The sequence below is a fragment of the Trichoderma citrinoviride genome (assembly GCF_003025115.1).
Source record: "Trichoderma citrinoviride strain TUCIM 6016 unplaced genomic scaffold BBK36scaffold_1, whole genome shotgun sequence".
NCBI lineage: Eukaryota > Fungi > Ascomycota > Sordariomycetes > Hypocreales > Hypocreaceae > Trichoderma > Trichoderma citrinoviride.
Genome location: NW_020194709.1, coordinates 2,582,448 through 2,598,425, shown reverse-complemented (window position 1 = coordinate 2,598,425; position 15,978 = coordinate 2,582,448). Strand labels below are relative to the sequence as shown.

The 15,978-nt window shown below is 54.1% G+C and overlaps 4 protein-coding genes across 4 annotated transcripts; 2 read left to right on the top strand and 2 right to left on the bottom strand.

The window, feature by feature from the left end:
• Window positions 1-127: 127 nt before the first annotated feature.
• BBK36DRAFT_1155621 (Sec63-domain-containing protein) lies at window positions 128-6,214 on the bottom strand (the record flags this gene model as incomplete). Its single annotated transcript, XM_024893846.1, has 3 exons — window positions 128-2,262; window positions 2,314-5,245; window positions 5,297-6,214. 3 exons carry the CDS (start codon window positions 6,212-6,214, stop codon window positions 128-130), a joined length of 5,985 nt encoding a protein of 1,994 aa, XP_024754156.1.
• A 667-nt stretch (window positions 6,215-6,881) lies between these two features.
• BBK36DRAFT_1108791 (v-snare-like protein) lies at window positions 6,882-7,913 on the top strand (the record flags this gene model as incomplete). The annotated part of the gene is made up of 5 exons (XM_024889403.1): window positions 6,882-6,902; window positions 7,008-7,090; window positions 7,203-7,285; window positions 7,399-7,764; window positions 7,873-7,913. 5 exons carry the CDS (start codon window positions 6,882-6,884, stop codon window positions 7,911-7,913), a joined length of 594 nt encoding a protein of 197 aa, XP_024754155.1.
• Window positions 7,914-8,571: 658 nt separating this feature from the next.
• BBK36DRAFT_1175712 (hypothetical protein) lies at window positions 8,572-10,719 on the bottom strand (the record flags this gene model as incomplete). Its single annotated transcript, XM_024895985.1, has 2 exons — window positions 8,572-9,479; window positions 9,546-10,719. 2 exons carry the CDS (start codon window positions 10,717-10,719, stop codon window positions 8,572-8,574), a joined length of 2,082 nt encoding a protein of 693 aa, XP_024754154.1.
• Window positions 10,720-13,300: 2,581 nt separating this feature from the next.
• On the top strand, window positions 13,301-15,726 carry BBK36DRAFT_1155618 (Profilin/allergen; the record flags this gene model as incomplete). The annotated part of the gene is made up of 4 exons (XM_024893845.1): window positions 13,301-13,305; window positions 15,206-15,290; window positions 15,356-15,502; window positions 15,592-15,726. 4 exons carry the CDS (start codon window positions 13,301-13,303, stop codon window positions 15,724-15,726), a joined length of 372 nt encoding a protein of 123 aa, XP_024754153.1.
• Window positions 15,727-15,978: the final 252 nt, after the last annotated feature.

The window sequence follows — 15,978 nt, the reverse complement described above, 5'->3', positions numbered from 1 at the left end:
CGTCTATATTACTTGTTCAGTTCTACCTTGTATGTTCATGTTCATGTAGAATTGTGACGGAAGTCTGCTTTCAAATCCTCCCCCTTTCGAAAATCTCCCTTCAAATTGCCCCCCTTAATGCTACTGCTTATGACGAAGACGACGCGCCCGCCGCCTTCTTTCCCTGCCCAGACTTATCCAAGTCATCGTCCACCGCAGGCGGAGCCGGGATGTCCACCCCCAGCACCCTATGCTCCAACCCGACATACCCATCGCTCACAACAATGACATCCAGCTTCCGCGCTGCCTTACCCTTGGGCTCGGGCAACCTGAGCACGGCCCTAGCAGAAGGACACGAGCCTTGACCCAGAGCCTTCTTGCCTCCTCCTGTGGCGCTGCCGCCTCCAGATGAGAGCCCGGCCCAGCCGACACGTTTGACGGCAATGACTTCGTCGTTGGCTGTGTCCGCGATGACGACGAACCAGCCTTCCGTCTGGGGCTTGTGGAACTTGGGCGCATAGATGCGGGCTTCGCGGTCGACGAGGGGGTTGAGGCGCTTGATGCTCACGGTGAGCGAGAGGGTGGTGACGTCGCTGACGGAGACGGCGACGTTGGGGAGCATGGAGGCGGCGCGCTTGAAGCGGTCCTGCGCTTTGGATGGGATGCCGAGCTTCTTTGCGAACGAGGTGAGCTGGTCCTGCGAGTAGGTGCTGATCGTGGCGAGGGGGGTCTCGTCCTTTTCTTTGGATGATGGCGAGGCGTCGGGTTCTACGCCGGGGAGGATCGAGGCGGGCGGATCGGTGGGCCACCGGGCGCATTTGATGCTCTGGAGGAGCTTCATCATCTGGAGACAGCTCGAGAGGAAGCCCATTTCGGTGAGGACGTCGATGGAGGCCTGGATGATACGGATCGCCTGGTCGAGCACGCTCGTCTGGTCCCCGACGTAGTCCGTCACGGGAAGCTCGATGCGCGACATGAACGCTTGCAGCAGGAGGAACGACTTGACGTGCGGATCCCACATGGGCAGGTTGAATGAGTTGCCCGAGAAGGGGAGATTCTGCGAGAGCACGTCGTTGACTAGGTCCTCGTTGTGGCGCACGGGCAGCTCGTCGTATTCCGTGGCGTGGCACATCCACGAGAGGGCGTCGAGGAAGCTCGCGTTTGCCTTTGCGTTGCGCACGAGGTGGCGGATGGTCAAGTGGGAGAGATAGTAGTAGCTCATAATCTTTCCGAGGGGCGTCGGGTCGACGTCGCCGTTGGGGAAGACTTCGACGCACTTGGACTCCTCGAGCTCCTCGATTGACTTGTTGACCATGTCGATCATGTACTCGTTGGCCAGCTGCTGGGCGGCTATGGTGCTGTGCTCTTCCGCTGAGATTTGCAGTCCGTAGTATGACGGGTTCTTGTGAAGCCTCCTGAAAAAGAAGGTCCACGTCAGATAGTCGAGTGCGTCCTGTTTGTTCATGATTGTCTCTGCCGAGATTTCGGCACAGATGTGATTGTCCAATACTTTGTGCAGCGATGACTCCACGGGGAAGCCAGTGTGCAAGAAGTGCTTGTAAAAGTCCTTCTTGGCATCCTGCGTGAAGATGCGAGCCACGCCAGAGTTGTCAAACTGAGGTCGGCCAGCGCGTCCCAGCATCTGCAAGACATCGGTGAGATCCATGTCCTTGTAGCCGCTGGTCTTGGCGTCGTAGAACTGGGTGCCCTTGACAACGACGAGATGAGCGGGCAGGTTGACACCCCACGCAAGCGTGCTGGTTGCGACCAAGATTTGAATCTTGTTGTTCAAGAACAGCTCCTCAGCGATCTGTCGATCCGATTCAACAAGACCAGCATGATGGAGCCCAATGCCAAAATTGATGGCTTCTTTCAAAGCCTCGTCCTTGACGCGCGACAGATTGAGCTGCAAATCGTCCTCGTCCATTCGAAGGAACCGTCGAGGATTGTCCTCCATTCCACAGTAATTGATGAGATCCTTGGCCGTGAGCCGAGTCTGTCGACGAGATGCGACAAACACGATGACGGGCTTTTCAGGGCTGTGATTCTTGATTGCCAAAAACGTCGGCCGGTTCATGGATTGCATCAAGGGGCAGAACCCTCGAACCTCTGGAAACCCGTCAATGTAAAGCTCGAGAGGCACGGGTCGGACAGAATGTCGAAAGTTGAACAGCCCTTCCTTCACACCAAGCCAGTTGGCAAGGTCCGTAGCATTCGCACATGCCGTCGACATGCCCAGCAGTCTGACTTTGTTCTTCGTCGACGACGAGATATAGTTCATTCCTGCCATCAGTTAGCTGCTGCTTCTTAGTTGGTCACATCCGGGCATCTTACGAGAAACAATAATCTCCAGAATCGGTCCACGGTCTCCAGCCAGCAGATGAATCTCGTCGATAATAACCAAGCTGACCTGCCTAACATAGCCTCTCGTCTGCCAAGAACGAGAGATACCATCCCACTTCTCTGGAGTCGTGATGATGATGTCCGCGTCCTTGATGGTTCTCGTATCGGGAGTATTGTCACCCGTCAACTCTACCAGTTTAAGCCCCAGCGGCTTAGCAAGACGGTTACCCCAATCAACCACACGCTCACGAACCAGAGCCTTCATGGGCGCAATGTACACCACCTTGGACTTTGGTCGTTCCCGGAACGCCCACCACATGGCCAGCTCGGCGGCAACAGTCTTTCCACTACCTGTTGGGGATCCCAGGAGAACGTTTGCCGAGGTGTGATACAGAGTGTGGAAGATTTGGGTCTGCATCGGGTTGAAGAAGCTGAAGCGCTTCGCATAGAGTTCTTCCAGACCCGGGTTCTTCAACGCAGTAATGGGTAGCGGCTGCAAATTGAGCAGGTCTGTGTACACGCTTTCTGTATCTGGGCGAATGAGATGCTGGAAGGATACGGGTGTCACCGTCTCCGATCCAAGCCATCGGTCAGAAATTGCTCGAACGTAAATCTGCTTCGGCAAAGGATCCGACAGAGGAATGGTAAAATTCAGTTCGTGCTCATCATGCAGCTTTCGCCTGTTGAGAATAAAGTATTCGTGATGGTAAATCTCCGAAGTCTCCGAGTTCTCGACCCAGATGTAGAAGGATTCCGATGTCCCATGGATATGATCCTTCCACGTAAAGTCCGGAATGACATAGAGTTTGATGCGCAACACATCTCGGTTCAGAGGCGCAATTTCAGCTTCCACGTGAACCATTGGGAAACTGTTGAGTATCTTGGCAATGTTCTTTCCAGCGCCTTGGTTGTGCACCAAGCTTCCAAGTTCTGCCGGCTCCATCTCCTTCATGGCGTCAATGGTCAGATTCTCCTTGGAGTCGAGCTGGTTTAGGATGGGCTTCGCGAGGTCAAATTGATGGAGAGGGTGCTGAAACGGCCATATCCTCTTCTCGATCGACTTGGACAGGGTCAGAAGCACCAGGCACTGATGACCCCATCTTCGGTTCAGAGCAAGCATGAACAAGGCCCTGCAAATTCGGCCAGACTGCTGTGCAACGTAGTTCATATCGTTGGAAAGAGCGAAATCATCCGGCTGTATCTTGGAAATGTATGACTGCAGTAGAATGTTGGTCTTGACCTGAGGCGTGTCAATGCCCTTGTCGACGTCACAAGGGACAATCTCCTTGAACTGCAGCAGCTCATTCGCTTCGCTGTCCCTGGATTGGATATTGTCAAACTCTCCACTCATGCTAATCATCCTCAAGACATCAGCCTCCGTGGCTTGAGGATTCATCATCGTGTTGAACACCTGTATGCTCGTGTGAAGGATGTAGTACTGGCTGGCAATGCGGCCAATGTCCTTGCTGCGGAGCTCTTCGGTATTCTCATTGAAGATGATCATCTGGCACTGCTGCAAGGTCCGCGCGGCCTGGATCGCCAGTTGGCGACGTCGTTGAACCAGGTTTGGGTCATCGCGTATTTCTGCCCATTCAATGCCATAGTTCATTGGGCTTCTCTGCATTCGCACGAAGAGATAGGAGTACCCTATCCACTGAACGGCTTCCGGGATGGAAGTCACAGTACCCAAAGCGATTTCGGCATTGAGATTGTCCACCAGCTTCGTTGAGAATTTCGACTCAATAGGTTGCTGTTCCGTGATGGCTGACAGGTAATGCGGAAGCTTGTCCAGAGTGGTGCAGATCATGCCGATGCCAGTGTCCTCAAACTGGGGACGACCGGCACGACCAAAGATCTGGAGCACATCGAGGATGCTGAGGTCGATGAACTTGCCGTCCTGGGCGCTATAGACCTGGGTACCCTTGATGACGACTGCTGCAGCCGGCAAGTTGACACCCCAGGCCAGCGTAGCAGTGCAGCAGAGGACTTTGAGCACACCATCCGCAAAGAGCCGCTCCATGAGGTTCCTGTCTGCTCGTGCCATACCAGCGTGGTGAACGCCGATGCCCTTGGACAGCAGATCTCGGATATCCTTGGACCTGGACTGGTTCATATCCCGTGATGCCTGACCGTAATGAGGATGCCCGCTCGGGTCAAACAGATCGACGCAAAACTGCTCAATCGCTTTCTGGTGCAGCATCCTCGCCGTCACCATAGTGTCCCTGCGGGAATGCACGAACACCATGACCTGGTGATCCCGCTGTAACATTTCTTTGACCTTGTCGAAGGCAACGTTATCCAAGTTGTCCTTGGAGGTCTTGGAACCTGCCTTTCCCTTGACACCAATGAAATGCTGCTCCAGTGGGACAGGACGGAATGAGGCATCAAAGTAAAACAGGCCGGCATACTTGTTGACCTTGAGGAAGTCGGCGACATCGACGTAGTTGGGCAGGGTAGCGCTCAATCCGATGATTCGAATGAGGGACTGGGTGCTTTCGACTTGTCTCTCCGTTCGAGCCACCAGAGACTCCAGAACAGCTCCACGCTCGTCATGAAGCATGTGGACTTCATCGATGATGAGCAGCCTCACCTTCTGCACGAGCTCGGTATCTCCAGTCCCTTTTCTCGTGACAACGTCCCACTTCTCAGGGGTCGTCACGATGATTTGGGTCTGGACAATCTCGGCTTTGGTGAGCTGCATATCGCCAGTGTACTCTCGACACTTGATGCCGAGCCAGGCAAGACGCTTGCCCAGCTTCTCGGTGACCTCAGCTGCCAAGGCCTTCATGGGTGCCACGTAGACAATTTTGAAATCATCCGTGTTGACGGCGAACTCGGTTACCTCCGGGTTTTCAACGGGGTTCGGTTGACAATGTTGTCCAATGGTGTGAAGAATTGTGAGCATGGCTGCATCAGTTTTACCCTATGACGATGATGAGCATGATACAACGACTTTTGAACTCCTCAAACTTACAGCACCAGTTGGTGCACAAATCAGCATATTCTCGCTCGTCTTGTATCCCACCGGGTAGACCAAGCTCTGCATCCGGTTGAGCGTCTTGTACCCCTTGAACGTATTGCGGCAAAGCCCATCCAGGTCTGAGATCTTGACGAGCTTCTCTCCAGGTCCTGGAACGCCCTTCTTCCCAGCCGGTATGGAATACTCTTCATATTTATCGAACTGAAGGCGTTCACTACCAGCCGGCAAGCCGTACTTTTTGCCAGAGGCACTCAGCGTGTTTCCCGCATTGTAAGCCCGGTAAACGTGAGGATACTGAGGCTCTTTGGAGAAGCTGGGTGCCAGAGCTGCGTTCTTGTGTTGGTAGTCTCGCATACGGAGAGCCTCCTCCCTCTGAGCCTTGGTCAGGAGTTTCCGTCCCTGGGTTTCCGGCTCCTGATGCTGACTCGAGACAGACGCAAGAATGCCATCCTTGTGGCCCAACAGCTCAATGATAAAGTCCAAGTCATCGAACCCAACCAAATCAGTGAGGTGCGCCTGCAGCTCATCTTCCGGCTGCCCAGAAGACAGCACGCTGACAACCTGAGACTGGAAGACGTCCGCAGACATGCCGTTCTTGGCGGCAATGGAAGCACACTTGGTAGCAAGCCACTCGGCCCCAAACCCACCACCGGTGGCTGCGTCGGCGCCGTCGTCCGCAAAGTCGCTGCTGGAGTACTCGTACTCGTCGTCCTCGGAGATGAAGTCCCAGACGTCGTGGCCGCTGGTCGTGGTGGAGTAGCCGCCAAAGTCGTCGTCGTCCAGATCGGCATCAGCAGCATCGGACGGTTTGGCGTCGTTTTGGGGGAGCTTGAGGTTTGCGAGGGCCGCCTGCATGGCAGCGAACTGCTGCCTCCATTCGGCTTCTGCGCTCATGAGATCGGCTGAGGCCATTTTTGTCCGGGTCTTGTCTCTTCTGATGAGAGTAGCAGCAGCAAGGAAGGTTGGGGGGAAAAGCAGTCCGGACTTTGATGTCTGATGGCGCAGCTGGAAGAAGGACCTCAACCTTTTCTACCCTCGAGATTTCAAGGTCTCAAAATGACCTGCAGCCCGGATGACGCATCAAGCCGGACACTACATGTACTAAGAAGCTCTCATCAGTCACACACCGCCCGCCCCCGCTAAAGTCCGCCTAAAGGTCCAAACATGAACGCTACAGCGCTCCCGCAGCGCTGAATCGTGCTGCTGCCCAGTGGACTTGGTGGGGTTTCCTCGTCCCTTCGCAGTGGAGTCGAGCGCCTAAAATCCGTGGGGCGGATCATCCAACAGAATGGAAGCCTCATCCCTGCGGAACCTGGAATGCTTGAACATTGATGACCTGGACGGAACTGCAGCCTCTCTCTATCTCCCCATTAGCGCATCTGAAACTCCGGCTTGTGAAACGCCTCTTCCAAACGTCGGCCTGCTTCCCCCATTTCCCGCCTCTTCACCAACGCCCTCCTTTTGTCTGTGATTCGACTCGCAACAACTCGCAGCGCACGACTGTCCGCCTCTTGTCGAATCTCAGACCCAACGTCTACAGCAAACCGCACCGTTTGAACCCCGATCAATCTCGCCCATCATGAAGCTTCACTACATCGGCGTACGTCCAATCGAGTCGCCCTATTCCTCGCCCTTCTTCACCGAATCGTCGAAGGAGCATCATCATCGTCCCTTTTGGCTAACACGGCTTCTTCCCTCGAGATAGATCCTCCGCAACGACACCCAGCCCGCACACGAACTCGTCGCCGAGAAGGAGCTGAGCGCATACTCGCGCTTCACACGCCAAAAGTTGGTCTCTCCCCCGGCTGCCCGTCAGGCGACCAAGCCAACGCCTCTTCGCGAGAAACATCCTTTCCTTCGAAAATCAAGCAACTAACGAGATTACCCTTCCATCATCCAGCTATGGCGAATTCATGACGCTCTTCGCAAAGACCGTCGCCGAGCGCACCCGTCCCGCCCAACGACAAGATGTCGAAGAACAAGGTTCGACACCCAGACTCCCCACCCATATCTCCCTTTATCGAAGCCCAAAGAGGAGAGGAAGAAACAAAAAAACAAACAACAAACACTCACACGCATTGCGCTTTAAACCACAGACTACACCTTCCACGCCTACGGCCGCACCGAGGGCATCTGCGGCATCATCATCTCCGACCACCAGTACCCCGCCCTCGTCGCGCACCAGCTCCTCAGCAAGGTCGTCGACGAGTTCCTCGCCAAGCACCCGCGCTCCTCGTGGGCCACCGGCGAGCCCGTCCTGCCCTTCCCCGAGCTCAGGGACTACCTCGCCAAGTACCAGGACCCCCAGCAGGCCGACAGCATCATGAAGATCCAGAAAGAGCTCGACGAGACCAAGATTGTGCTGCACAAGACCATTGAGAGCGTCCTGCAGAGGGGGGAGAAGATTGACGATTTGGTGGCCAAGAGCGATGGGCTGAGTGCGCAGAGCAAGATGTTTTATCGTATGAGCGCCCCCCCTTTTCCCGCTATTTCCCCTTGGCTCTGTGCCTTTTTCAGTTGCGTTTTGGGTTGATTATTGGATTTTGTGGCTAACGTGTTTCGAAATATAGAGCAAGCCAAGAAGCAGAATTCCTGCTGCGTGTTGATGTAGAGGTTCTTTTATATGGCGTTGCATACGGTCATGTTTTTCAGCAATGAATGGGCTGTTTGTTTGTTTTATCGCAAGATTGGTTATTAAAGACACACACTCGCAGGCCTAACCTACCTTATCTTAACCATCTCTAATACATATGTCTCTCTCGTTCACACATAAACACTCAGATGAGATGCAAGAGGAAGACAAAACGGGAAGACAATCACGGTTTTTGATATACGAAATCTGTAACAAATACCACGATTTTCCTGATTTAAATATTGATTTTCATCTAGGCTGCTTTAGAATAAGAGGCTCGCGAAATCTGTGTTTCGCTTCAGTAAGTAATGTTTTGGTAGGTATGTAGGTATCTGCCGTCAAGGCTTGCCCCCGGGGCTATGCACAAATGCTCATGACAAGAAACGAAGTCTGTCTCCAAGAACAAAAAAAATTGACTGGTTATCAGGTAAGAAGATAAGATGACACATAGAAGAAAGATATAAACAGGAGGCATATAAATAGCTTTGCACGCCAGGTGATTGGTAGAGTCATGAAAAAAGAAGCCGAGATGAAAGTGAAGAAGATCAAGGTAAAGTGAGGAAAGGAGAAGATCAACTTCGGGATGTTAAAAGATAGACAAGGTTGAATCAGTCAGCGACGTTAAAAGGTCGTTCCATCATGCCCTCTCGAGTACCACGCGCGAGCTCTTTCGAGATCCCCCATGGGGAAAATTCGTCTCACCATCCGGATGAACCAAGACCGGCACCACGGTCTTCGTCTCAATGAGTCTCTTATTCTTGCCCAGGTTGATCCTCGCAGCCGCGTCTGGCGAGCCCGCGGCCCTCCTTGACGCTGAACGGTCGAGGGGCACCAGTAATTTCCGCTGTTGCCTTGAGACGCTAATCTGGCGCGCGATGGATATCTCCACGGCCTCGTACAGAGCCTTTTCGACCACCTCCTCGTCTATTTCGCTTCGAGTAGACGCTTCAGAGGGCTTAGACTTGTGCTGCTTTGGAGGCGCAATGTGCTCGGCTGAGCGGTTGGAGGGAGGAGGCGGGGGAGGTGCTGTTGGCTTCTTGAGGATTGAGCGAGGCTGGGGTGGTGTGTTTGTAGGAGCAGGAACAAGAGATTCGGACGATTGGGTGACTTTGTGGTTGACGGGCTCGGATAGTGATTCTTTTCGGTGAAATTTGGAGATGAGACGCTCGCGTCGCTCTGGCATCGGTTCGGCGTCTGCGGGCAAGGGTTCGGCGCGAGAAGGAGTAGAAACAGATGACGTTCTCTTCCTCGTTTGCGACTGTGGTTTGTTCATGGCGGGGTTCGGAAAGTTGGCCACTGCTGTGGTAGTGTTGGATCGGGCCCGCGAGGAAACCCGAGGAGGGAGGTTGCTGTTTGCAGGAGGAGGAGCCTGATCAGGGGTAGAGTCGGGAACTGATGATGAGTTGGCTGGTAAAGGCGATGTCGATCTTCGCGGTACTACTATCTCGTAAGGCACAGAGCCGTCCCGATACTGCTTGAGAGCGGGCAGGTTGAGCTTGTCCACTTTGACCTGCCGTCGGTCTGGCAAGCTCGGCCGCTGTGACTCTTGTGGTGATTGCCGTAACTGCGGAAAAAGCTGCAATCGCTGCGGTGACCCCTGACGTTCCCGACGCTCCAGGGGACTCTCTGATTCCTTCTGCCTTGATTGCTGTGGCTTCGGTACTGGCGCAGGCCGCTGAGGGGGCTCAGGATATTGTGCTTTGGGTGCCAACAACTGTGGCTCTTGTGGCTCTTGCGGCTCTTGCTGCACTGGAGGCAGCGATGACTGTTGTAGAAATTGGGGGAATAGCGGCTGCTGCTTCTGGAGAATGCTTCCGAACATGATGCTGTACCGCTCCATTTCCACAGTCGGAATCTCGATACTCAGGAGCGATTGAAGCTGTGGTGGCGCAGGGGCTTCTCGTGTCGGCACCGCTGCCTCTCGTGGCTCTGGCAATACATGGACGGTTGGGACCGGTTCCTTCAATAAGCTGACTGAGCTGCCCTTGTGACTTCCCAAAGGATCGGCATGCTTCACCAGATGGACTCGGCTTCCAACATCAAAACTCTTCTTTGAGTCCGTGTCCACCGCTCGTGAAAGTGAGCCATCCGCCGGCTTGGACCTCTTTGACTTCGTCCTGCTGAACGGATTCCACCTCTTAGACATCGACCTTGACAGCCCATTGGGGTTAGCAGCGGGTTCCGTGGCATCACCCCCTGAAGACACCGTCGTGAGTGTCTGAATGTGCCATGGAGCATCGGCGGACCCAGGAGGGTGGCTCGGACTGCCAAGTGCCATGCCGATTAGAGCGGTTGGGTCGCCCGCGCTGGGAAAGGGTGGTGCAAGTGAGGATGAGGTCGCCATTTGTTTGGGGAGCGATGCCGGTGATGGTACTTCGCGTGGGATCGGAATGTGATATTGCTTGTAGCTTCGCCCTTCCAGAGGTTTCGTAGTCGCAATCCTGGGTTCCAAGCTAATGTGATTGGTAGACCTGCTGTATCCCGACTGATCGAATTGTCTAAGCCGTCCGGCGGCAGAAGTGGCATCCAGGCCTGGAGAAAGGTAAGGACCGTGTTGTTGGCGAGGGCTGAGGGCGCTCTCAGTCGTGGAAGGTCTGGGTGACCGTGCGGGCGAGGCCGGTTTATGAGACGACTCGCAATAGCTCCTATTATCATCTGGCCATTTTTGCGGGCCCTCTTCAGATTCCGCATGAATCGGCGTGCCGCTGTGGACAGGCTCTTGGTGAGAGAAATTTGGGTTCGGCAAGGTTGTGGCGTCCCCTGTCCGTGCCTTGAAGAGGCCCATCGTTGAACGCCAAGGCCGAGTCGCCGTGGGATGGAAGCGAGAAACCGGTGAGAAACGAGCTGGAGTGGAAGCGGATCATGCGATGATTTTCCCTCTTGGCTCAGGGTCAGACGGGCAGGAGACGTTTGAGAAAGGACGAAGATGTTATTATTAGTGTAGCGAGCTGTTAGCACGATGCCAGCATCTAGCGCCGGGTCGATATGAAGGCAAAGGCGTTTTGGATTTCGAAACGCAATACCGGTCCTCCAGCAAACTTGTAATACCCTCATCCACCTCTAAAGGACTCTGCATTCTTAGCGGCGCTCCTCTAGGGCACAACAATCAGATGCTACGCAATCTGCTCACCGCACGGTACGGGGGTGGAGGGCGTCTTCACCTTTGGCTCGTTAGAGACCCCATGTTTGCCTCGACGCGTGTCGTCAGCCCAAAGACTCAAAGACCGACCCTAGGACGACCCTAGGACGACCCTAGACTCCGGCCGTAGGAGCATCCCCGGCGGCCGTGTGGTTTCGAAGCGTCAAGGCGACAGGACAAAGGGCCTCGCCGCCCCTAACGCGGGAGCCTTGCCATCAGAGTGCGGTGCCCGGGGCACGATCGTGGCCAGTCGCATGTCGCGCGGCACTTCTGGCTGCAAAGCTATGTTTGAGGTTGATGAGAGGGGGTCGCGATGTCCGGACGTTTAGGCGGCCTGATCCGCACCAGGATGGGCCCAAACGACGGGACTAGCAAGGTTTGCCGGATTGGGCAAGCTGGAGAAATTGGCTTGACGATGAGTGCTGCACGATTGCAGGCGCGCTTGCGGCTGCAGCCTCGGGATAATTTGGGGGAAATGGTAGATTCATTTCCTGGAGACGGATGTTGTATTTGGCTGGGGAGATGCCGTTTTGGTGGTGATGGCATTTGGATCAAACGTTACCTTATCGATCGGAGGTGGTCCCCGTCACCGCCTTGGCGGACTGGGAATATTGCCGTTGAAACGCTCAATCAATCTCAGGCACCGCCTTTCCAGGTCCATCTTGCATCAAACAATTTCGCGATGTACGTACTCCGTATCTCACTTACATCTATGGATTACTGTTGGAATATCTTGCCCAGAGCACAGACGACCGTTATACTACAAGACACACGGGCAAGCCGCGGGGAAATCTCTCCATTCCAGGTTCCAACAGCAAGCAACACCAACAGTCAGAGCCTCTGTTCCCGCGGGCGTTGCAGAGAAGCGCCGGGAGCCCGATCCAGCCAGTCCCACGCAGAGGTCGATCTGAGATCAGACGCGGTGGCTCCTCCGGCCCCCTGATAATTTTACCGCGGCGGGGTGCGACACTAAGACCGACTCCTGAAGACAGAATCGAGCTCCATGCGAAGACTGCGACAGGACAGGCTCTTTGCTGGCCGACGCCTGTGCTAGACTCTCTGTGCTTCTATGTATAGGTGGGATTCACAATCTGACCGATTTTGTGACACAAAGACGAATACAGGCGAAGAAAGGCGCTCATTGTCAGGCCTGACGCTGCGGATGCGAAGAGGCCCAATGGTGGACTGGACTAGCAAATACATGTAGGCGAGTAGGAGCTCTCGTCCAAAACAGCCAAACTTCAGGCGACAAACGGCGAAAGGCGTTCAGTTTTTCCATTAACAGCAAAGCCGAGGATTTCAACTTGATGGATATTATCCCTGTAATGCCGTGTAGGTGAACATGGGAATGTTGAGTGTTTCCTCCTGCTCCGTGCAATTTGCAGCTGGTATTTGTCGGGACGGTGTGCCAAGAGAGAGCGGTTTTGAAACGACAATGCTTCAAGGCTTATGCTCTTCGGCGTCGTCATTGGCCAAGATTGATTGCTCTGCACACGGTAGTTGCACGATGTAGAGCCACAGCCTATGCAAGGCACCGTACGGAGTGTGCCAGTGTGTTTGTGCCGTCAGAGGACGAATTACTGAAAGGGGTTACCAGGTATCATGAAATTGTAGATGCCAGCTTGTTGGTAATGAGGCCAACGTCACCAGATAGCCGGAGATTGAGGGGCTTGATTTCATTCCACCTGGCCTTTAAGTAGAAACACCATTACGCTGCTGATGACGAGTTATAGGATGAGCGAGAGCCTCAGCTGTTTCTCCCAGCGGTAACTTCGAGGTTTGCTAAGCTGTCATTGTATCAGATTAAGAGCAAAGTGGGCGTGGACTGCGATATATGTAGACAGCTAGCGACAGCTTTGGAGTAGCGCGATTCCAGCTATATTGCAGTCAAATGCATTGGTACCGTACCAGGCTCACTGCACTCTCGGAAAGCGATCCGACTAGCATCGACCCTCGAGCGCTCTGCATGTTGCATCAAAGAATCGCTGACGCCGGCAGCGGGACGATAACCGGTGTTTCTGGCTGTTTTGTCAAAGTTGTTCTTGGTCATTCTTGGAAGCTTGTTCGTTGTGAGGTGGTTTATCCCAGGCGGAGCTGCTGATAATGGTTGCAAGTGAGTTGCAGACCAGCCGGTGGCCGAACCTCAGCTCTCATGTGCTGTAGAAGAAAGACGAGGCAGCATTACCTTGATATATATCGGCTAAGAGGAGTGGTAAATGAGGAGAGTATGTGGTATGTTTACAACGTAGTGACAGTCACCACGCCTTCGGAAATTGTTGCTCTCAGATATGCTCAAGACGGCGGAGACAATAAAAACCAATATTTCGTAATAGAAACCGTGATTCCTTCATCTTCCATATTGATGAGGAGATTGCCGTCAAATATCATCATTTCGAGATGCCTTCGCTGTCCCACTTACAACAGACAACGTGGAAATGGGGCCCCGCTTACGGCAAGACTCAATTCCATGTGATCAATCTCCTTGTCACTGCCAATACCACAGGATCATCTTGCAGCAGACACTACTTAGGCCAGGTAAGCCCGAAAGGATTTCGGGGTCGAGGGCAAGGGTGCGGAAAATGATGTATGTTAAAGTACTACCCAGTATGGGTGATGTTCAACGTTCTCTCACACCGACAACGGGAACAGCAGCATCATGGCATCGCTGGAAGAAGCTCGGCTAACGCAGACACCCGTGCTTCCCAGCTATGCGGAAGATGACGTAGGTGTCAAAGTTGAGAGGAATGCTTGGCATCTGTCACATCGGCGAGTTTCTTTGTGGACGAGGATGAAGATGAGGATGGGCAGAGAGCCGCCAGCGGGGAGGGGACTGTCAGGCCTGCAGCAGTGCCGAGGCTGCGATCGTTGTGCTCGAGAAAGGGACCCCCTTAACGCACCTGGCAGAAAAATAGTCTGGGTGGAAGAAGCTAAAAGAGTCAAGCCGTGATATCGCAGCCCTAACCCGGAGCCTGTCAGACCGTGTCGGCCAGGCAGCCGTTGAGTATGTGAATCCTACAACAATCCGGATGCCTAGGAGGTATAGTAGTTGTCTCTGCAGACTAATTCTGATGATATTGCCACTACAACGTCTCTCTCTCCATGTGTCTCCCCCTATAGGTACCTGTCGAGACTCGTCGACGCACCACCACTCGTGACCCAGCCAGTAGCATCACCTCCCGGAATTTGACGTCAAACCCAAGCTAGCGCTGCCTCTAACACTGCACTCGAAAGCAATAAGCAGGCACCCGAATTAGCATCAGGCACAGCTCATCCCCTGGAGTCTGGCCATTCTCGCAGCCTCCTATAACGGGACGGGACGGGGGCTCCTATGGACCTCGAGATACCCGCAGCGGCACCGAAATGGCGGTAGGCACCCTGTATACCTTAGCTCTAGTAAGTTGACAGCCAGAAGCTGAGCTGTGCTGTGCTGCTGCTTGCTTTTGTTTTCTTTTGGTGGGGTTCCTTGGCCCAGCTTTGTCTCCTCATTCCTCGAGAGAGAAGGGGAAAAAAAAGGGCCCGCGGCGGGGAACATTGGGCGCAGATGTTGGTCCCAGTGACGTGGTGCTCAGCGCCAAATTGCCGGTGCGGGCAGGTACCCGCTACTTGTCACAGGAAAGGCAAGGTCCGGTTCTGGTCAGTTATTAATGGGACTGACGGAAAACGAGGGGCAACTGAGCAATCTTCTTGCCTTGTCCTTCTGCTGCTTCGACGAATATCCACCTCATCAGCCAGCCCAGATAAACAACCCACTCCGCCATTTTCCCTTTGGACCTTCTTCCCAGCTCGCGGAACCCTTTTGACCCTTTCATCCCTGCCGGCTTCTCTTCTTCTTCTCTCTCCTTCTTCTTCTCGTTGCTCTCTTTCTCCTCAGTCTCTCCCGTCTCTACGACACTCCGATCTCACAGCCGTCATCATGTCCTGGCAAGGTCAGCTCCCTCTCTTCTCCCCCCCCCTGATCCGTAACCCCACCTCGACCTCGAAGGAGGCGCAGAATGGGAAAAGTGAGGATACAGCTATTAACATCTCATCAACCACAGCTTTCGTCGATACTAGGTGCTTAGTCCCAGCCCTCTCTCGCCGCTCCGCCTGAACGATCCGAATCCTCGAAATACTGACGTTGCGGGAAATGTAGCTTGGTCGCCACCGGCCACGTCGCCAAGGGCGCCATCATCAGCATTGCTGGCGACAGTGCCTGGGCCACCTCTCCTGATCTGACGGTATTGTCTTCCCACCAACTTTGCAATAATAGACGGAGAGTCTGATGGAAAGTGGCATGATGCAGATTCAACCCGCCGAGATGAAGGTCATTGCCGACATCGTCAGCAAGGACAAGGCCGCTGTTGACAAGGCGTACGCTGAGGGTCTCTACATTGCCGGACAGCGCTACGTCTTGACCCGAAACGATGATGAAGGCATCTACGCCCGAGCTGTACGTTGGACCTCTCGAGCCGATTCTTCCTCTTTCATACGGGTTTGTATCTCTGTTAGAGCTCGGGAGTTGCTAACACGAGGTATTAGGGCAAGTCGGGTGTTGCCATCGCGGCCGCCAAGTCGGCCATCGTCATCGGTATCCACGCGGAGAACGTGCAGGCCGGAAACGCCACCTTGGTCGTCAGCGCTCTCGCCGACCACCTCAAGAAGTCCGGATACTAAGACTTCAACATCGTTGGTGGGGTGAGGGTGTCTGAAGATGGAGTGCAAAATTCAGGGTGCCGAGCAGTCGTGCCGTGACAGCGTTGGATGATATAGGAGGAGGCATGGGGGAGTTTCCGTGGGAAATCTTTGCAACTTAACTGCCATGTGTTGGGAGGACCAAAGTCATCTTTCTCGGCAGATTCCAAGAAGAAGAAAAAAAGGAACAAAAAAACCAACATTCTTCAAGTCTTGTTCCCAAACTGCTCTGGT